Here is a 22,225-nt window from a genome sequence, read left to right as displayed (position 1 = left end):
CACGTAGCCATTCTCTTATTAAACTCCATTATAAGCCTTGTGGGGAGGCAAACTGTTACAAGAACCATTAGACTAAAGGCTTCAGTCATCACAGCTGATAAGTAGGAGGCTGACGACATGCCATTACCTGTAACGCCATCACATAGAAATCAGCCTCAGTTTGAATTTGTAAAAGCCATGCGGACCACACATCAGAGCAGCAGTAACTGACTAACAGTTTCAACTGAGCATGAGGTGATGTGTATACTCTTAATTACCTACACTACCATGATGGTTATGGATCCAGTTCAGAGGATTGGTGAAAACAGCTATCAAACGCATTTATAGAAAGTAGTAATAATGTGACTTCCCAAAACTTAAATAATTTATTTGTATTTTACTTAATTGCCATGTGTGTAAAGGTTATACTGAATGTCATTCACATTAGCACATTTCTCTTGGGCCTGGCTACATGCTGCATGCTATGTCATCATTTGACTGTGAAGTCATCAGACAGTTTCAGCACTATATGTTCTTAATTGTGGTACAAGTTTGATAGACTTATTAGAAGTAAAACTGATGGTATTCTCATGGTCCCATTAAATGAGATCATACACAAGCAGAACCAACAAGACCCTTGTAATTCCTCTCAATCCTGTTACGCACAGTGTGGCCAGAAGGGGGCGTCCAGGTGATAGTGATGGTGCGCTTGTGGCCTGCGTCCACGCTTCCTCGGGTGGGCTCCACACTGAACCCCTGCTGCAGTAAAGCAGCCATGTTCTCCCAAAAAAACTCCATGTTCTGGCAGAATGAGGAGAGAAGAGATGTAAACAGCAAAGAAGAGGTAACGAAACCAAGACGTAGAGTGCTAGTTCCATTTACATTCTGCATGACCACCCAGAACATCAATAAACAAACAAACACCCTACCTTTAATTCTTGTGCATCGTAACTTTGAGAACCTGTGACAGGCTGAAGTTGTTTGCTGTGGCACGCGTGCAGTACGTCTGCAGATCTTTACCTTCTTAGCAGCGGGCTGTGTGCTACGGATGCAGCCCACCTCTAACTCCCGGACTGCTGTTGCCATTCTGCCCTCACAGTACACACTCCTCAGAGTCAGCAACAGCGGGGTGGGCCGCTTCTCAACCTCTGTGTGTGTGTGTGCGCGCACGCGCGCGTGTGTGTGTAAAAGTGTCAGCCAAAAAAAAAAAAAAAAAAAAAGGGGTTAAGTAGACCTCTAACACTTTAGTATATATTTAGAGTATAATTCAAGCATTAATGACTTCAAGTGTAAACACAAAATACTTTAAGACTAAAATACAACACAACATACAACAGAACTGAAGGCAATCAGTTACATATCTTTGGTTGTTATATCTCAAACCACATTAATTAACTTTCATTTTAATATGGCCGTGCAAGTATTTTAAGTAATATTTTTTTCCAGGTCATACACCATGCTAGTGGATGTTTCCTTAACTTGTCAGATACAGGATTATGGCATAAACCCTTATTCTGACTAACTACAGGGAGACTGAATCCTCCAAAGCTTATTCTGCACTTGAAGCTCTAAATATGAAGCTCGAAGAGAGGAGCATATCAGAAAAGACTCTGAAGTTCCCAAAAGACCCAATGAAATTAGCAGCGCAAAACATAAAATATAATACAGGATTAAAAATACTCCCCTAATATATATTTACACTCAGAAGAACTGGTAAAGTACAGCGCAAAATACTCAAATATAATAGAAAAAAAAATTTCTAATATTATATAAAATGGAAAAGATGAGACAAATGAGAACACTGTGCATAACTGTGTGAGCAGTGCTAAGAGACGGCCGGCAGGTCAGAAAGTGCACCTGCAGGAGCTGCCATCCCTGTGTTATATATGTGGCGAGGGAGGAGCGATTCAGCACACACATCTAATGCATCCCCACCGCACACAAACACGGTGTGCCTCCGTGCTGCGCCCCGCAACTCCACCACGCACACCGTCTGCTGCAGAGACACAAATAAAAACAAAAAACAAAAACACACGCGTCTAAATATCTATATAAGCCTGTAACATGTCACTCAATCAACAGCGATGCATCTTTTCTTCCTGTTGCATAATACTGTTTATGTTTTTAAAAGACTTATGAACAGGTTTGCTGCAGGCCGTTCAAAGCGATCTCACTTCATTCATGAGTTGCACTCGGAGTGTGTCCTGGTAATGACGACTCTCGTGGTCTGGCTGGAATGTCACGGCGATGTCCTGAGTTTTTCCGGGGCCAATGGCGCCCTCTGTCGGTGACACACTGAACACGCGTTGGCCGTTGTAGTTCTGCGTGCCTGGAAGTTGGGTTGGAACAGAAGATGATTAGGGCCCCATTCGTGTAGCCCCGAACTGCCTTAACACCGGCCTCGGCATGGACAGACCAACAGGATAATGTGATATAGTGAATTTGCACATTCAAATCTAGCTGGGACTAGATTATATATTTTTGAAGTTATAACACAGGTTCCGTTCGCACTCCAAAAGCCCGCACGACTGCAGGAGCAACGGCACTGTTCGGAAAACGGGCCAGTCCAAGGATGCCCGAAATACATCCAGGGTCTCGGAGGCATACGCCAAGAAAACACGCCTTAAACGTGTTACGCAGGACAAGATGAGATCTGCACCGAGATCTGACTCCCGCCCTACGTCTCCTTGTGACCTGGGAATATTTCCATCTTGGAAAACGCTGCTCCGACAGCGAACGTATACGTTATTTTGTTAAATCAGCTTGTGTCTACACTTAATTTTTTTGCCTGGCAACACGGCGAGTTGATCTTAGATCACGTGTAGGTGATGATCGCGCCAGTGTCAGGTTGTTGCCCTCTCTGTCTTTCCCTGGGGTAACTAGTCGACGAGGAGAGGAGGCGAAGTGGCGAGGGAACGCATTCGTGACCAAACATCTACAGACAGCAATCGGGTCGAGCATATTCGTGTCGCCGGAGGTTGAAACAACGGATACACGCTGCCCCCTAGTGGTGAAGCGAACAGACTGCAATCTCCCTGCTTTCATTCCACGCTTAGCCATTGCTACAGAAAGACAGAAAGATGGATTATCCAAAAAATACGGACCACGCCGTCCAATATTACCGGCGGTTTTCTAATCCTATATTGACGGAACATGTTCAGCTGCCAGTCACACGTACATGAAAAGCTTTCAGTGTTGGTATTACCCAGCAGAAATGGTAAGACTGAGATGAAAATCGCTGGATTAAATGATTTTAAGATGTTAAATGTTACAGTTGATTCCATAGCCCTTATACCCAATGACTTACTTTACTAATTCTGCAAGGGCTCAACACACAGCCTAACAAATGTGAAGACTGTCTAAGATGAAAAGTAAAGAGGAAAGTAACTGCTCTTCAGGATGGAAAAACACCCAGAGAAACTGCCACTGAAATAACCAACAGCCTCCAGGCTCCAAGATCAGTCAATTCTAAATTCTACATAAGGAGTCTTCAAGTGCAGAATTCTGATACAGCCCTCTTTATCATTACTAAATATGGTGCCAAAGCACTGACAATTTGTGGTAGTAATTGTGCTCATCTAAAATAGAGGAAATCTCCTAAAATAGGGAAAGTCTGAAAAATACTCCAAAGTAATAGAACACACACGCACGCATGCCAGGGGCTGTTCAAAAATAGTTCATTTAGTAAAAAAAAAAAAATAACTGAAAATTAAAAATGGCAGGAAAAAGGTGTTCTTCATTCTATGTCCCCCATGACGAGTCCAAGCGGTTGTTCAGGTTTTATCTGGTGACAGCTGATTTGGCAAAACTGGGCTTACGTTCTAGAATTCGACTACAACATAAAGTGCGTCCTTAAAGCCTGTGCCGAGAAGAAAGCACGCCGGCAGGAACGAGCCGTCTTCCCGAGTGCGTTTGGGTTTTTCGGGGCTGTGTGAAGCACATGCCGGCAGCTGTCTAAACAGCAGCACGTCTTGGCAGGTGTGAGTTTCTGTGGGTGTGCGGGCGCCCGTCTGCACCGCCTCACCCGCGGGGCTGGCGGACATGAAGGCGTAGCACGAGCGTTTGGGGCTGTGATCGCGTGAGCTGCCCAAAACCACCCTGAACTGCACACGCAGAGAGGAGGAGTTCTGCAGCTGTACATCAGTAGAGAGAGAGAGAGAGAGAGAGAGAGAGAGAGAGAGAGAGAAACAATGAAGGATAAAAGTTAAAGATATGATGCCACTCTTACCACTGACTAATATCCATAGAAAACTCTTTCATATGTTGTCATCCAAGCTCTGCCATTGTGAACACACTCATGTCTTACGTTTGTTCACATCGAACAATTGAGCAAACGTGTTCGCATTGACTTTCCTCTTTCACCACAGAACTGAAGGGATGAGGAAATTAGGATGATGAGAATGGGAGCGATGCGTTTTAGCTACTGTTCAAGCAAGCCGGATGTTTGTTGTTTGTTTTAGTTTTGTTTTTCGCTTTTTTAGATGGCCAGTCGTAATAAATGACCCATTTGTCATTGAACTGATCAGTGGTGAATGACCAGCGATAATATTTAAGTAAGGAGACTGAAGGAGACCTCTCAGGGAGATTTTAGACGTCTCTCCTCCTGATTACTCTGTCGTTACAATCGATGCGGAGTGTGGTTCCGTAGCATGCGCGTGACAGCAGGTGCTCAAGCAGGTTGTGGCATTACCGTGAACCACTGGGTGGCGCTCTCTCTCTCCAGCACGTGGCCGAAGTTCGTGACCTGGCCCTCGAGCGAACAGGTGACGAGCGGGGCCACGCCCTCACCGCACAGTGTCAGCTCCACGGCCGTCTGGCTGCAGCTCACCTCCAGGTTCTCTCGGTACTGACCCAGCACACATGCACCACACACACACACACACACACATATACACCACACATATACACACACACACACAAAACCTCTCTGGTTAGCAAATCTCCAGCTGTAATATGGATTACTTTCCTTCTATTCACACCTTCCAAGAAAACAATGTCACCCCACTTATGTACATGGAGACATGAAATCTTACATGGAGACTATTGTATGTGGCTCTGGACAAGAGCATGCTAAATACCGTATATGTAAATCTCATTAGAGGAGGCTGCCATTCCTAAAATACTTCATAGATGTGTAACTGACACAAAGCAATCAACAGAGCCAACACTAAGATACTCCTGACAACGCAACATTCAACACAAGACATCAGGAATCAAATCTGCGCAATTCATGTTTGTTTTTTGCCCTAAGCACTCCACGCCAACTGGGGCAGTACCACTCACTTTTTTGGCCAGGGCTGGCATGAAGGCCAGTAGTAGTGTGTGGGTGTCCCCAGGCCTCACCGCTCTCAAGACGTTCAGCACGGAGAACGGTCCGTTCAGGTCTAGCAAGGAAGACTTCAGCTGCAGCCCGAGTTAAGTACTGACGCCTCTCAAATACCAAAGAAGAGATACGGTGCCGTATCTCACGTAATACAACAAGAATGCGGTTAATACAACGAGAAGAAAAAAAAGAGAGTTACAGTAGTAATTCTGAATAGAGTAAAGGCAAAAACCAAACAACCATACTACTACCAATAATAATAAACAATGATAACTTTAACACAGGAAACTGGCAGATGCTTTGTTTGAGAAGGATACCTTCACAAGCTCTGATGAAATGTTCTGGATCGTCACATTCTTCAAAACCTTCTGACCTGCAGCATTGCAAACCATCCAACCGCAGGTCATTCCAAGAGAAGGTAAGGCAAGCGGGAGGAACACATTAATAACCAATAACCTGTGCAGAGGCAAATCTTGCCAGTGCATTACCTACTGCCACCTGGCTGAAGTTGACGGTAGTGCGCCCGCTGTCAGAGATCACCACCAGCTTGGGCCTGATGGCTGGGCAGTGCAGTTCCAGGTAGAGCGTGTTGTAGGGGCTGGAGAGAAGGCTTCTCATTGGTTAGTTTAGCCTGGGCCGCTAACGTGCTGAGATCAGGATTGTATTCTTTAAATTTCACTGACTGCGGTCCCAGGAAAAGCAGAAGGAATGTGTGTGACTGGTTTTTATTGTGATGCTTATAGATAAAAGTAAAATACTTGACGATGTTATAAGAAGGCATATTAGAACCTACTGGACTAGTAATCAGAAGATTGCCGGTTCAAGCCCCACCGTTTCCAAGTCATTCCTGTTGGGCCCCTAAGCATGGCTCTTAACCTCAGTTGCTCAAAATGTACTAGGTCATAATTGTAAGTTGCTTTGGATAAACAGATTAGCTAAATGCCATAAATGTAAGAGATGTTAATTTGAAATCAAACCAAATCTGTGCAGGAAACAGAATTAAAAACACACTCTCTGAACATATGGTTATTCAGAGAACACTCAGAAGCTTCGTCTCTTTTTTAAACTTTCTGGCCAATAGCTGATTCTATCTCTCTGCAGTGGTGGGAGCATTACCTGCACGTGGGGACCTCGGACCCCTTCGGCTGCGCGATGTCCGCATCAGACACGTGGCACGGCACGACGTAGCGGCTGACGTGGTCTTTGAACGAGCGGAGGAGGGAGGCCCTGCCGTGGGCGTAGTCGTCAGAGCTGGGGAGAATAAAGAGCAAGACACCCGTGCTTTTCAGTTACGCACTGCCCGATCTCACACCCCTGTCCAGAGGCGGCCATACCGCGGGTTGTTCCCAGACACCGACCCCTCGAGGACGTCTTCCGGGTCAGGTGGCCGGAAGGGACTACCGCCCCGGGGGGCAAGGGACGCCTTGCTGGGCCTCTCCTTCACCGCCGGCCTGGCCGAGCCTCCATTCAGGGTGGGTTTTTTCTCCTTCCTGGGGTCTTGCAGCGGTTCTTTTTTCATCTGAAGGCACAGTGAGAAGCGGGGTGGAGACGCATCACACTTAAGTTAGAGCCAGGCTGTTACGGTGAAAAAAGTTATTCTGTTTTCGTTTGTGGTGCTTGACAGTAGCTGGATGAAGTAGCTTCGTGCACTGGAACCACTTAAATTTGCCTACATATTTATTTAGATTCCGTCCCATTACTCACACTTGCATACCTCGTTTGCATGTGCCTGCTTAGGTGTGCAACACAGAAGGGTGTCCTATTTTTAAAACTTTCCCCAACGGGGTACTTGCTTTAATAAGTGTGGAGAATAAGCCTGTTTTTTGGTTTAATGTTAAGGTTAATGTTAAACAGAAAAACAGTGCAGATGTTTAGGCATCACTTTGCATGAAAGAAGGGAATTCACAGTCAGATTTATCCAGTCTATTTGTGTCCTTAGAGCGACACAGCAAAAACAGTAGGGACAGTTAATCCCAGCATGGTGGCAAAATACAGTAAATCCACGGTTGATCAGCAGTGACGTTTAAGGTGAAGGGATGTGAGGCATAAAACGTCCCAATCCTGCTCTCAACCCTCCGAAGCCTTGAACACTTACATGCTTTTCACCTGCCCTCTGACAACATCATAAAAATGTACACTTGCTTAGGGCAAGAAAGGGGAACAAGCCTTAGAACAGCAGTCAACAGCCCTCTGCCGACCTGCAGGGCCAGAGTTTCAACCCTAATTTGTTCCACCTGCAGGTAACAAGTCTTTTCAGATGATCTCAATCACCTGGAAAAGGTGTGATCAAATTGGTTCACAATAAGGGCTCATTTTCAATAAGTATTTAGCCGTATTTTGTTTAGTGTGCGTATTTAGTTTAGTGTGCGTAAAGTGCAAAATTCATACCGGTATCTCTGCTTCCGCATCTTTTCCAGTGCCAGACTCAGATTCGGCTTTCTGGAGCACCTGCGCGCGCCGCTCCGCGTTACGGTGCGCGAGCCGCATGGCCTCCGTCCTGATGGCGTCGTCAGACAGTGACGGGCTGAAAGTGACCTGGACCAGACACTTCTGTGGAAGGCATTAACTTTCTCAGGGTCAAAACCCGACTGGAGGACACAAACTGACAAGCCCTAAACCTAATCTGAGCATAAACATTATTAAATATTATTAATAATTAAGTATCTATTAATTATCTATTGTATTATTAAGACGGTCATGTATTTATGTAATTAAAGACAGAAATAAATGAGCTGCTTAAAAGCATGTTAAATCTGAAGCTTTGGTCACAATGTAGTTAAGTTACTTGCAGATATGGGTGTGGGCACATATAACTGGCTCTGCCTAAGCGGCCTCTACCTGGCCAGGCAGCAGGTGCCCCCTGGCGGGGGTCACCGTTATGCCCGAATTTTCTGGTGGGGTGAATGAGAACAGCCTAGGAACCACAGGAGCTGCAGGGCCCTCGCCGACCCTTGGCCCCCTGCGAGAAAGCTCGTTCCGGCTGGCGCGGGTGTTCGACACGTACAGAACGGCCACGGAGCGATCTCCCACCGCCGTCGCCCTGAAGCGCACCAGCGAAGCGGAGAGCTCCAGCGAAGGGCGCACGCCAACGGCGCGACAAGCCAGCAGGAAGTCTCTGGGTAGGAAGGACACGGATTTGGTCAGTGACGGCATGCGAGTGCATGCGCAGTCTTCCAAGATGTTCTATCAAAAAAGATCAATGACAAACGAACAAAATATTTGCTAAATAATCGGATGACTATATGATAAGTTCATCCTTGTTCTTCCAAATGTTGCTAAAAAAATCAAGTTGCTAATGGTAATGGTTAAAAAGAATGATAGTTTTAAAAAACAAATAAATTATAGTCAGTCATTAACATTTGTCATATGTAACATTGCTGGCCAAAATTAAATGCATTAATACCTATGTATTAATGTGTTGCCATTTCTCACCCAGTGTTTCAACACCCCAGTAGCTGTTCAGCTCGTGCTGAATTCTTAAATGGAATTTGCTTGTGTGAATTGCTTTGCATACCAGTCGCTCACAGCAACTCAGCAGGTTCACATTTACCAGAGAACGGCTTTGTCAACGATAATGCATGAATAAAACAGAAAGAGAAAACAGGAGAGGAAATAAAAAGGGAACACGGTGATCTGGGAAACTGTCGGAAATGAGATTAGATCGTGTTCTTACCCTACCTATCCATGCCAGGATTGCAGCATGGCCGAATAGGAATAACAAAGAAAGACCAGTGCTTTGACTCCGTTTAGCCACTGATGTTTATATACAGAGGCCTATTGTGAGCCCACATGATCACCCTTATTTTGTTAGTATAGCCAATGCATTTGTACACATCAATTATACGCATGCAAAATGTAATGCATGAAGAATACACTGAAGCATATTTGGGACATATTAAATATATTATATATAGGTATATATTTAAATTTTAGGATATATATTAATATATTGTATATAATATTATGGAGTATATTTAAATTTTGATATCTGCACAGTCATCATATTTTGGGGCTTTACCTCGGACCATTATAAACGGATTGGGGCTATAGACTAAATTGAATGAATGAATAAACAAATGAATGAACGAACAAACAAACAAAAACAAAACTGGAAGCAACAATAACAGAATGGTGACATGTTGGCCAGTGACTAAGATATAAAGTATATTGCAGAGGGAAAATGTAAACATGCAGAATCTTCAAAAAGATGGCAGTTTGATTCTGCACTATCTGCACTGATAGTGCAGATTACCTGTTATGCCTTACCTGTTAGTACCAGACTTGCACGTGAGCTGGAAGTTATATTCACCAGCCTTTGAAGCACTGAAGATCAGATCAATGTCCAGCGTCTGGTGTGGGAGCAGGGTCCCAAAGCCATCGTTAGGTTGCACATCAATGAACTACAGGGGAGAAGGTAAATAGTGGCATTTGCTAATGCCCTGTAATGCACAAATCCTGTACACATTGCAGGCGTGAACATGGCATGTTTGATCAATGTCCTAAAAGACACGATAGAATGCTAAAGGCCTGGTTTCCTTTAGTAACCCAGGAAATTAGCCATGAAGGTCGTTAGTGGACATGGATTAGGCCTATATTGGCGTTGGACAAAAGAGGCCATTTGTCCCTCAGAACTTTACCAAGACTGAAGAACTCCTCACTGGGGGCCTATGAGCTGGAAGGACAAGGATACTATTCCAGCCTACTCCTTTGGATCCTGTGGACCTTCCCCAAAGCAGCCAGGTTACGGACCAAAGGACTTTCCCCCTGTCGGGCACCATGGCCACCCAGGGTGCAAAGCACGACCCAACATCTACATTGCTGGCGGAGCAGGTCTGTTTCCAAAAAAGCCTGTGGCCGTGTATCACACCAACGACCTTTACCGAGCACTTCTTCTCTTTTTACAGGAAGTGTTTGGTAAGGTTGGGGTTCATACAGCATAAAAATGCCATTCGACTGCCATTCTGGCTCAGTGTGAAGGACTTGCTTCCTCAGGGCTCTTTGCACACCTGCTGCCCTGTGACCCAGTTTCTCATAGATGGGACTTTTGGGGCAACGTGCACTTTGTGAGAACACCTGACGAAAGATTTCAGCCAAGCAAGCTGGCTTACTTGCTTGTCATTCATTAGACAAAGCATTCATTTTTGAAACTGTGCAGAAGCAGTAATAGGTACAATGCTAGATAGTTGTTGCATAATATTGCATGTTATTTTCTTTCATATTCAAACAGCCTACTTGAAGCATTCTGACTGGTATCTGCATAAAATGCACAAAGTAAGGATTCATTGTTACATTATTACAGTATTTCTAAGACATTACATTGATTTTGATTTATGCATCAATTTTAAAGGCTGTGTAATTCTGTTGATAGTGTTTATACATTCATCGGTCATTAAACTACAACGTACAAACTTTAAAAAATACAATACTTTCACATTGTTTTACGGTTAAAGATGAAAGGTGATCGTCTTATTGAGCTGTGTTTATCATATCAATCGTATATTACGATTACAATGACAAGAATCGTGTTGCTGTATATCGTAAAAACTTGTATATTGCAGAAGATTCCAGAATCACTGGGCTGTCATGTGCAGGAAGAGGAAGAAAACGCGAGTCTGCAACCGAAGCGTTTAACGAAAACGAAGCCCACCATAAAAAAACGAACGCCGAAAAAACGAAACCAAAGTAACATACAACGAAGACACCGGTCACGAACGCAAAACGGGGTTATAAAGGGACAAAAATAACGACATAACAACCCCCAGGTGGCGTGGACAATAAGGTTTAACGCCCACCACCTGAAGTAGGTGTGGCTTAAGTAAAGACAAGAATAAGTGACGGCCAAAACATCACTAAACGCCACATGCTCACTGCTGCCGCCTGCTGGCGACTACCAGCATGGGGCGGTCACCGTGACATGGGCCTCATACAAAAACATGTTTGTATCGTTACACTCAATTTCTTGTACTTTTATTAGATTGTGTGACTGTCATGTAAGATTCATCAAACGCATGTAAGTTCACTAAATTGTCTCGACTGCTGTAAACAGCTCTGGATTGGGTTTCCCAAATGGATTGTAACACAAAGATCAGCTTTTATTGGTAACAGAAATGAAGATGTGGTTTGACCTGAAGTTAGTTTAAAAAACGTAAGGTGGCACATGGCTGGTGTGATTTAGTTAGCCAGGGCAGGATAGCAGAGTATAAAGTGAAATAGTTCTGTCTATAACTGCAACATATTTAGCATATATCAAGTGTAATTTCTATATTCAAACTCAGATTTTGTAGAAGATAATGAAATAAGTACAATCCATTAGTCCATATTATTTTTCTTTGTGGAACAGTTATAAAAAAAACCCCAAAAAACTTATTCAGCAGGACTGGACCACACAAATTTTGGCCTTAGCTAAGAAAAAAAATTTTAAATGAGAAAACTGGTGAATGTGACATGATGCTGTTTGTACAATATTTCATATCATTGCCTTAAAAATCAAAATTATATTATGGTGAATCCTAGAGTTTACATCCCTAGTAAATAATAATGTTTCTATACTCATGATATTAGCCAGGGAAAATTAAGGGATCCATTTTACGTTTAAAGTATATGAAATGGATAACAGCATAATAGTTACAAGTATGCTATTCACATCAATCATACTATCAAAATACTTGTTTAACAATGTAAATATTTTATTTCTTAACTTTAATACATTATTGGAAAAATGTTTTTAGTACTATCACCAACAGAACCAAGAGAATTATTATAGTAGAACTGTGTCATCAGTAATACATTGATATCAGCTCATCAGGAAATCATTAATTCACAAAAACGTCTCAAAAGTACTGCATTTCATGTAAATTTCAGAGACCGAGAAATAACAACAGTGAGCTCACGCAATACACATCACGTTAGTAAAGCCTTCATGCCATCCTGTCAGTAAAAACAGGCGTGTCACTATCTGCGCAAACAACTACAGGGGGTCTGGACATGGCTTTGACAAAACAACAGTAGAACTGAAGAAGACTACGGCCAGTACTCAGAATCATCAGCATTTATTTTTTGAAGATTGAGGAATATAGATCTGACAACAGTTCTCAGATGATCTTTCAGAATCGAAATAAACGGGGCAGAAAGTACTGAAAATTGCTAATAGAGCACGTGGGAAAACTCTCATAATGTGACTAATCACACCTGATTTTATATTAGTCATACTCATCCCATTCAGTGCCTGGCGTAGTAGTGTGCTGTCGTTGTGTGCGTCAGTCTAATGCTCCACTGTGTCTGAAAAGATGTGTCCTCTCACCCTGTCTTGACTTTAACTCTAAATGACATGTTTTAACACGGGGAGCACAAACATATGTCAGTCACATATGTTGCATCATGCTGGATACTAATCACTCAAGAGTGGCCCTGGTTGAGGTTTTTTCTTTTCAGTGATGATATAAATGTGTTTATAGTCGCTAAATATGATCGTATACGGGTTTTTATACAAGAAGATAATCATAATCATATTAAAAAAAAAAAATCATATTTGAATTAATAAGTCGTGAAGCCCAAGTCAGAAAAAAGTGTGATGACATATGATGATATCCTGCTGATGAGGAACAATGCCAACTTGCTAACCAAATGCCTTACTTTTGGGGCTCTGTTGAAAGCAAGGGGCTGCTAGTTTAAAAGGACAGTTTGACTATTTCTCAAACATTGCCTTCATTTCCTTTTATTACTGTGGAATGTCCACCACATAAATCACTGCCAAGTGAATGCATAAAACAGAGCTTCACTCAGGCCCTTGACTGGCACACCATACTACACTCACCTTGGGGACCCCCACAAAGCCGAAGTCCTGGGGCAGCAAGGAGCGGTTGGTGAGTCGCACGCTGGCCTTGACAGACTCGAAGACAGAGCAGTGGCCAAAATCCACCTCGGAGTGGTGGAACTCCAGATCAGAGGTGGTGACAACCGCGTGGACCGTGACCCACACTGGCTTTGCCTGATGGAAACGGTCCTAATTAGCCATGAGGGTCGTTAGTGTGCCGGAAATGTCCTGTTCAATGTCACGTTACAAATGAGAAATGAAACGGGTCTATTCAAAAATGAGCCACAGATGCACACTGACACCATCTGCCAATACGGAAAAAAAGGACTCCAAAAATGTTTTGATGCAAAATGTGTAAATAATCTTATAGTAAAAGGCTGCTTTTGAAATTGTTGGCTTTTGTTTCTATAAGACTTTGACATAAATGACCTTGTTTACACACACAGAGCTGGCGATTTACAGTTTCAGGTAGGTGGTGAACAAGGTGAGAAAGGAGAGTATGTGAAGCTGTGTGTGAGAGAGTGTGTGCATGTATGAGAGTGTGTGCGCGTGTGTGTGTGTGTTTCTCCTTTGTGTATGTTTCTGTAATATGGAATCCAGCCAGAAAGGATTTGGAGTCCATGAAAGTACTTTGGCTTAGTGACAGATTGTGTGTGTGTGAACATGTGTGTGCATTTAGGTGTGTTATTTTGAGTCTCCAGTGCTGAAAGGCAAGAAGGTAGATTAGGGCCCTGGGAGCTTTGACCTGGATCACAGGCTTCACCAGGATGCTCAGCTGTAGGGCGTTGGTTCGTGCACACATGTGTCTAATCAAACGATGTTTGCGTTTGATGAGTGTGACGGAGGATGTTGGTGGTAGGTATGGTGGGGGGTTGTGGCAGGACGACGCCTCACGCCAGCACTCTGGCCCGGGGCACAGGTTTGAGCTCGGCACGGCTCCTGGCTTGGCGGACGTATCGGGCCGGGGGAGGGGACAAGCGGATGGGGCGAGATCCTGCTCTCCCCCGTACGCAGGCTGGGAGGCAAGGGGAGGGGGCCGGGCTTTGGAATGGGAAAATGAACCGGCATCCAGTTCGGCAGATTATAGGATCCCGCCCTGCACTCTCCCTGAACCCCCGCCCAGCCACCCACTGCTCAATGTGCGGCTGCAGATAAGCCAAGCGCTGCCGAACACACTTGCCACGCACCACAAATAAACCTGCTCTCTTATCAGAGGAATCCAGCGTGGCAAAGCCCAGTTTGTTCCTCAAGGGGACTAGAGCATCTTGAAATAAGCTACATAAACATCTTGTGTTATTCAGGAATTCAATTTACACTGATGCTACGTATTTTAAATTGGATGCTTTAGGTATACATTTTTGGTAGCTTTTCTCTTAGACCTTGAAGCTACATAGGACAAAAAGGTCTAAAACATATTTTATTTCATATTAATAAGAACTTTTAGATCATTAAAGCTTACTGTGCAAACACTAAGCTCCTAGCCTTTGGGTTTGGCAGAGTAACTGTAGCATTCACATACATTAAATACAAACACAGCTTAGAGTAAATGGAACCTAGTAAGCCCAACATAGCATAATATAATTTGCATAATGCTAATTGGATGCATATTGGCTTTCCCTCATTGGTAGAAGCATTAGAATTTCTGAGTAAAGTACTCCTTTAAGAGTTGTGGCGTGAAAGCAGGCAAAGAAAACCTGGCATGGAGAAGGAAGTGATTAGTGACGGAGCAGAGGAAGAGGGAAAACCAGTCCGCAAGCTATTTTGGACTTATCTGGGGAGCGTCTGAAAGGCACCTACTTGATCAGCCACCTGTACAGCAAGAGGAACTTCCAAGACTCCAGTGTCCTGGTCAAAAAAGGACTTGGCATCCCCTGGAAGGCTCCGTCTGTCAAAAGGGACACATAGGACAAAATAAGGCAAAATAAACATTCCCTTGTATCAGCGTACTGAAGGAAATATGAAGACAGGAAGAAGAAAAACTCAACAAGGCTATTATGCTTCTTTCAAGCTCAAGGTCCTTGAGACATTTTATAAATGACTATTTAATGGCAATGCATCCATGGAAGATATATGAGAAATCAATGCTTGTCCATGTCTACACAGATTTTTTTTTCTTTATAATTGAAACTCACAGAGCAAACCACTTAAGCATAAAGCCTGCAAGAACATTAAAGTGCCCTTCCACTAATATTAAAGAGGACTAGTCAGGCTTAATGCAGAGAAAGAGAGTGAGATAGAGAAAGCACGGATAGAGAGAAACAGAAAGCAAGGGATAGAGAGAAAGAGAGACAGAAAGATGAGTTGTATTAGTCGTTTCATGCGGCCAATGGCACTACCAAACGAGAACACAGTAACCATGGTGATTCCGGGTGCAGGGTGCAGAACAGTGGAATTCAGAGAGCAACGTGCAGTCAAACATCATATTATGTAACACAGAAAAAAACTCTAGTGCTGAATTAGGTCTTACAGAATTGTCTTGTGTCTAACTGGACTAAAAATCAACACTGTAGCTCCTAATTCTGCAGTGCAACTTTGTGCTTTGACACTATGCAAATATGCTATGCTCTGGGACAGCCCTGAACTAAAATCATATTGAGTTCAAATTTAATGGCACACACAGACACTGCTTCAGAAACAGCTGTATTACTTGTATTACTATTCCTAATTTTCCATTCAAGATGCAAAGTCTTGACGTAAACAGGAACGCTTTTTGCAGCCAGTTTCATAAAGAAATAATTGGCTTAGAATCCCCCCCCCCCCCCATCTTATTATTTGTGGAAGGATTTGTTTTGCAGGTCATTAGGTTGGTGATTCTAAATGCTGTGAATCTCTTTTAAATACACAAGACCTACTGGGAAATGACACAATAAACTATAACAAGCATGTTTGTGCAAAACCGTTTTGCAGTGTCGAATTCAACTTTTTTTTTCTAAAAATAAACCTTTAGATGTATCGTGTGCGCTCTGGCATTTAGAACCTAGCGTGGATCCTCTGATGTCGCAGCAACCCAACCCGCGGTAATGGGGCCTTGCCGCAGCAACCCAACCCGCGGTAATGGGGCCTTGCCGCAGCAACCCAACCCGCGGTAATGGGGCCTTGCCGCAGCAACCCAACCTGCGGTAATGGGGCCTTGCCGCAGTTGGGCCCGTTAGGCAGGGACTGAAACTTATAAGGGCTCTAGAACTCTCTCCCCAGCACTGCTTAATGCAAGCAAACTACTACTGCGTCCCGACGGGCTGGCGGTACACCACTAATATGTGGCCGCACAGCAGTTTGCCACGAGAGGATGAGAAAGCGAACTCCACCGCCGGGTAATGAGCAGCACGATAAAAAAAAAAAAAGCACGCCATGGCTCTATAGGTGTCCAAATCAAAATAGCAGGAAAGAAAAGTTAGCCGACAGTGGCAGTGCTGAAACTGGCCTTTGTCGAACGCGAATGGGACTTATTATGAGCTTGTTACCCTAAGCCATAGCTTAACGACGGCCTCTTACAGGGTCCTTAGGACGTTTGCCTCGTCCGGGCTACCACGTGACGGGTCCAGAGTCGTTTTATCAATCCCGCCCGGGCGGTGATTTATTTAAGGAATCGCTTGTGCTCGGCTAATGGAGTCTCGGTGGGAGCGGCGTTCCTGAATTAGCTTGGCACGGCGCTGTGGAAAAGCCCCGCGGGACGGCACACGGTCCATCTGTTAGAACATTGCTTATAGCTCGGTTCTGGCTTGTGACACGAAAGCGACCCGTGCGACTACCCAAATAAATAATATTATTCAACGCTTCCAAAAGTAAATAAATGAAAAGAAATGTACTGCCTAGACCTAATCCATGTACCTGAAGACTGATCTAAGGGCCCATCTTATCCGGTGATGTTGGCACTTTTTTTCTTATGTGCCTTGGTTTCAAGCAAAGTGACGAGACTGTTCACAATCTGCCATATGCTCGACCACTGAGGCTCCACCGTGAAGCCTCCCTCTCCTCCCACTCTGATTCACTAGAGGACAAAGAAGCTAAAGCTCTTTCACTTGCAGTGAAAAGGAAATGTCTTGGACGCCGTTAGTCCCACCTTGCTCTCGGGCATTTCATTCATTCATTCATTCATTCATTCATTCATTCATTCATTCATTTATTTATTTATTTATTACAGCTATCACTGTCAGAAATCAGGTAGGAAAGTCTACTTGAGATGACCTAACAACTCAGAACAGATCTGGGTTTGCATGAGCCTAACAGGTGGCCATAAACTTTCATTACTTGCTAGCTACATTAGCCTTGTAGCAGTATGGCAACACTAAAGAAGAAAAATTGGATACCATCCGTATCTTGGCCAAATTATTGTTTTTGAGTTAAGTAGGAAATGGGAGGAAAATTATCTTTTGTTTTCTTATTGGACTAGTCCTTTAAAACAGTCATTATGAAAAAAACAAGACAAATTAATTAGACAAAATAAGTTTTCCTCATCACATAAAGAAAAACAAAACCTGGGACAGGACATAAAAAATAGTAGAAGAGATCGATATCAGGTTGAAATGAAACATAACAATTTTCATTATATTTAATTTCATTATCTTTCCATTATATATTTTGATTTTCACGTATTGGTAATTACTAGCTATAATTGAACCATCCACCCAGACAATCCAGCCTACAAATCTTTTTAAAAATTTAAATAAACCATATGATCCAGGCAACATAATCTTCCATAAAAACACCCAGGTGTATTTTACAATACACTTCCTCCAATACTTTAGAAGGAGTAAGTATAAAAAATAAATAAAAACAATTGTAAAAATTATTTTGTACATATAAATATCTAAATAGGCTGTGTGTGCGTGTAAGAGTGAGAGTGTTTGTGTGTGTGTGTCTGTGTGTGTGTGTGTGTGTGTGAGTCAGAGTCACAAATGTATTTATATAGTGCTTTACAACACATGTTTTCACAAAGCAACTTTACAAATGTTTGGGTCCATATCCTTAATGAGCAAGCCTAGGGCAACAGTGGCAAGGGAAAACTCCCTGCGCGGAATTACAGAACCAACCCAGAGAGGGGTGGGCCAGTCTGTGCTTTAATACATCATATATAGTCCATGTAGCTAATTCAGTATAGGTGTCAGCATTTCCAGTGTGTAGAGGTTAGGCAAGCTGTATCTGCTTCCATTGGAGTTATGTGTGTGTGTGTGTGTGTGTGTGTGTGTGTGTGTGTGTGTGTGTGTGTGTGTGTTCGGGCAGTAGACAGACAAAGAGAAGCATAAAATCAGTCCGTTCTATCTCCACTTTCCGACAGGACACAGAAATAATGGTGAGAGACACCACAGAATAAAAAAGGAAATCGAATCTGACGCTGATTCTGGCTGAGCGCGTAAGCAGCAGGGTTCCAGGAATTATTCATCGACTCCACGGTCATAAAAAACTCCAGACAAAAGAACGCCACCATTTTACAAAACTCAGGCTAAAGCGGGACCCTTTGCAGTTTACATTAGTATCGTTTATTGAGCTGGTGCCTAATAACAGGCCAACACTGATAAATGGAGGAGAAGAAAAAAAAATTTGTCCCCCAAAAAAAGGAAAAAAAAAAAAGGTCACAGTGAAAATGAGAACCCTACAGTAGGTTATATAAGCAATCGAGCGAGTCAAAGCAAACCGGCGGCTCGGCTCAGAGCACCAGAGGAGAGGAGCGAGGAGGGAAAGATAAGAGAGAGAGAGAGAGAGAGAGAGAGAGGGAGAGAGTGAGAGAGAGAGAGGGAGAGAGAGGTAGAGAGAACGAGAGAGAGAGAGACAGCGGGAGAGAGAGAGAGAGAGGGAGAGAGAGGGAGAGAGGGAGAGAGAGAGAGAGAGAGAGAGAGAGAGAGGGAGAGAGAGAGAGAGAGAGAGAGAGGGAGAGAGAGAGAGAGAGGGAGAGGGAGAGGGAGAGAGAGAGGGAGAGGGAGAGGGAGAGAGAGAGGGAGAGGGAGAGTGAGAGAGAGAGAGAGAGAGAGAGAGGGAGAGAGAGAGAGAGAGAGGGAGAGAGAGAGAGAGAGAGAGAGAGAGAGAATGGAGTGGGGGTGAGTCAACAAAAATGACATTCTATGTTTTTAAACCCCTCTGATTCACCAAAGCAGATTACCAAAGTTCCATTTTTCCACTAGATCCGCCCACCGGCCATGATCAGATGCACCAAATTTTGTCAACGGCCATACCATTGGCCCTCAAAGCTTTTGTTACCAGTTTGGGTCCATGATAAAGGACACTTTTCGTACTCGCCTTCAAGGGCTAATTGTGGGCTGTTCTTGAGTGGGGCAGTTCATATAAATATTATAGCTATTATAAATATCTTGCAGGTTAATTCAAATTTAAGCCCCTCAAAGTTATTAAATCTTTCTCTTATAAGCTGTAACTGTTTTAGGGGAAATATGTTTCATTTTTAATTATTTTCCAAAGCTCCTTATTGGTGTGTTTCTTATCTGGTAAAATACTGCTTGAGTAACGTCTCTGTCAAGAATATGAGTGAATGCCACATATATTAAATTGCAAACCCATCAAATAAAATTCAAAGAAGCGGTACTTGACAAGTCCAGTCCAATCTGGCACAAGCCTGCATATGAACGCTTGCCTCATTTTTCAGTGTGACTGTTTCCAAAAAAAGGGGAAAAAAAGATAAAAAAAGAATGGCACTCGACGCTGACTGTGCAACAGTGCTTCCATGTATCCACCTTACGCTGTTTTGCCTGGAATTTGATGCTACCTGGGCAGAAACTTGAGCTGGGCCTGGAATTTCGACTTGGCCTGGATGTAGCCGGTCTTAGGCAGGATGTCCATGTGGTTCTTCAGCTCCTTACACACCTCGAAGGTCAGTCTAAGAGCTGTGCTGGCTCTGAAACACACCAACACACCCACACACACACACAAACAAATGAAACTTGCCTTATAATAATCAACTGAACTGCCAGGCACAGAAGTGGCCAGGGCCACACGCTGCAGGAGGTGACCACACAGCTGACCTCCCCTGCTGGGTCTGCTCTGCGCAGCCAAGCCCAGGGGTGTCAGGCACCAGCACATGGTGATCTGCGTTATGCTACTAATGCAACTGGACCTGCACCCAAAGCAAGACTCAGCCTTGAGCCTTATAGCAGCAGAATTGCAACGAGCTTTCCACATTGCTTATTGATAGTTTCAGCCCGTTACATGGTTGACGATTGAGAATACAACCAAGAGCACGCCTGGCAAACTTTTACTTTATAACTTCACATTTTATGCCCACTAATTTGTAATATGCAATACTTGCCCCAGTTGTTTCTGTGTGGAATATATCAAAAGTATAATTATGCCTGTACCTGGGTAATGAAATACAGAAACAGAAATACACACATTGCTTCTAGCGAGCTGAACATCCACAAAGATGTGCGCACTCAGCGAGGGAACTCGGTTATCATCTGATTGTTCTATACATTTTAATGACCCCCGAAATGTGAAACGGTCCCCATCATCAGCACTATCGAGGTGACCTAGTTTTTAGGAGGAATCTGAGAGGCAGGTTCCGCCTTGCAGCATGGAACTTCCAGATCGAGGGGCTATAAATGGTGTTGCATCCCGGGAACTCTCCGCAGAATTCCGACTACGCACGCCTACAACTCCGAGCACAATGCCAAGGGCTTTCAGCTCTCTATGACTCACCCTGAACGGTTGCGTGGTAATTTCTCAGCTTCCATGAAAGGTTTTCATGGTACTTTATTGAGTAGGCTTTAATAAAGACAGCTATGGTACTCCTACATTACTGACAGGACATGCTAGAAAGGGTGAATACAGTTTGTTAAATTAGTAGTTAAACTGTGTAGTGTCAGTACATAGCACGCTGGCTCAGCTCAGCTCACTGTTCTTGTCTAGATACACGTTTAGGAATATTCAACTTTCCGATGAGGGTGTTGCACATGTACAGTGAATACGTGATTTAGTCCCTGTTCAGCGTCCTTCAAGCCATGCACCTCGGCCGTCCCTTAAGGGAGCGGGAGACAATGACAAGCCAGAAATTCCCTGACATTGCACTATTCTGTCAGCACCTCATTTTGCAGCCTTTAGTAATGTGACCCACATAGTGAAAGGCTCAACAGATGGTGTAGGTTGCAGGCAAGGGCAGTGCTGGTCCATGGACCGTGTCTCAACTTCCGAGAGACTTCACTCACTAATGCCGCTTATTTTAACGAAAGCTCGCTGCCATTTTTCCCCTATGATTTCAGAACAGGCTTCGAATGAAACTAATAATTACCTTTCACAAAACTGTGAAAAAAATCCTGGCTGGAAAGCTATGCTTTTGATATCAACATCTAAACAGACAAACATTTCTACCCTGCTAACATCAAAGACTGTAGCTGTTTGTCTAGGCTAACAGGCCCCATCTTTAGAGAAACTGTTTAAGTTTACAGTATCTAAACAAAATGCTGAGAAATTAAGCCCCCCCCACGTGCCAACAGCCTCTGTCAACCCGTGGTGGTGTTCCACGTGGCTTTTGTTTATGTTTCATTTTCTGTTGCGGATTTTCTGTTTCGGTTTATTGCCACAACCCACTCAGGTAGTGCACGTTTTGCTTCAGTCACTGCATGACCTGTGTGTTATCATGCCACTATGTTCTTTCCTTTATAAGCTGTTTCTGTCTGTATGACCGATGTGGATCATTAAGTTATGTTGGCTTTCTTTAATTGTGGTTAATGCCCGTTTAAGTTCGGTTTCGTTCCATTAGTCTCGTTGAACTCTTCAGTTGGGGATTCGCTTTTGCTTCCTTTCCCTTCCTGCACATTCTACCCTCACGACCATTTTTAGAAACGGCAGTCTCCTTTTTGTTTTGTCTCCTTTTTCGTCTGCATGCTGTGTCGGCTCTTCTCCCCCCTTCCAACGGAGTCATTTGCCTGGCTTGTGTGAGAACGGTGTTCCCCGGAGCTCGCTGGGGGCTTGGACCGTTCCGAAGATCGACATGTAAGCAAGGAAGTCCCGGAGTTCTCCCGAGAGGCACGGACGGTTCCCCGATGCTCGCCGGGGATGTCAGTACTGCCGCCATCTCATGCCGGCAGACCTGTTCTGGCTTCCTTGCTGCCTCAGACGAGGAAGCCGTGATGTAAGCACCACCCGAGGAAGAGGCGCCCCAGCCCAGC

The 22,225-nt window shown here is 43.9% G+C and overlaps 1 protein-coding gene across 1 annotated transcript in view; it reads right to left on the bottom strand.

Annotated features, from left to right (window-relative positions):
* cfap74 (cilia and flagella associated protein 74) overlaps positions 1-22,225 on the bottom strand; it is a 51,280-nt gene that overhangs the window by 3,094 nt on the left and 25,961 nt on the right. Inside the window, exons 22-38 of the mRNA XM_035536523.1 lie at positions 19,828-19,956; positions 14,913-15,000; positions 13,116-13,289; positions 9,569-9,702; positions 8,141-8,417; positions 7,691-7,852; positions 6,661-6,821; positions 6,419-6,553; positions 5,791-5,900; positions 5,620-5,675; positions 5,263-5,382; positions 4,670-4,825; positions 4,004-4,112; positions 2,154-2,308; positions 1,837-1,975; positions 1,000-1,127; positions 646-780 (exon numbers count right to left, since the gene is read on the bottom strand). Coding sequence (XP_035392416.1) covers positions 646-780; positions 1,000-1,127; positions 1,837-1,975; positions 2,154-2,308; positions 4,004-4,112; positions 4,670-4,825; positions 5,263-5,382; positions 5,620-5,675; positions 5,791-5,900; positions 6,419-6,553; positions 6,661-6,821; positions 7,691-7,852; positions 8,141-8,417; positions 9,569-9,702; positions 13,116-13,289; positions 14,913-15,000; positions 19,828-19,956 — 2,368 coding nt within the window. The remainder of the gene's footprint in view (positions 1-645; positions 781-999; positions 1,128-1,836; positions 1,976-2,153; positions 2,309-4,003; positions 4,113-4,669; positions 4,826-5,262; positions 5,383-5,619; positions 5,676-5,790; positions 5,901-6,418; positions 6,554-6,660; positions 6,822-7,690; positions 7,853-8,140; positions 8,418-9,568; positions 9,703-13,115; positions 13,290-14,912; positions 15,001-19,827; positions 19,957-22,225) is intronic.

Source organism: Electrophorus electricus, chromosome 18 (genome assembly GCF_013358815.1).
Source record: "Electrophorus electricus isolate fEleEle1 chromosome 18, fEleEle1.pri, whole genome shotgun sequence".
NCBI lineage: Eukaryota > Metazoa > Chordata > Actinopteri > Gymnotiformes > Gymnotidae > Electrophorus > Electrophorus electricus.
Note: the sequence above shows the minus strand (reverse complement) of the source record. Positions and strands in the feature narration are given on the sequence as shown.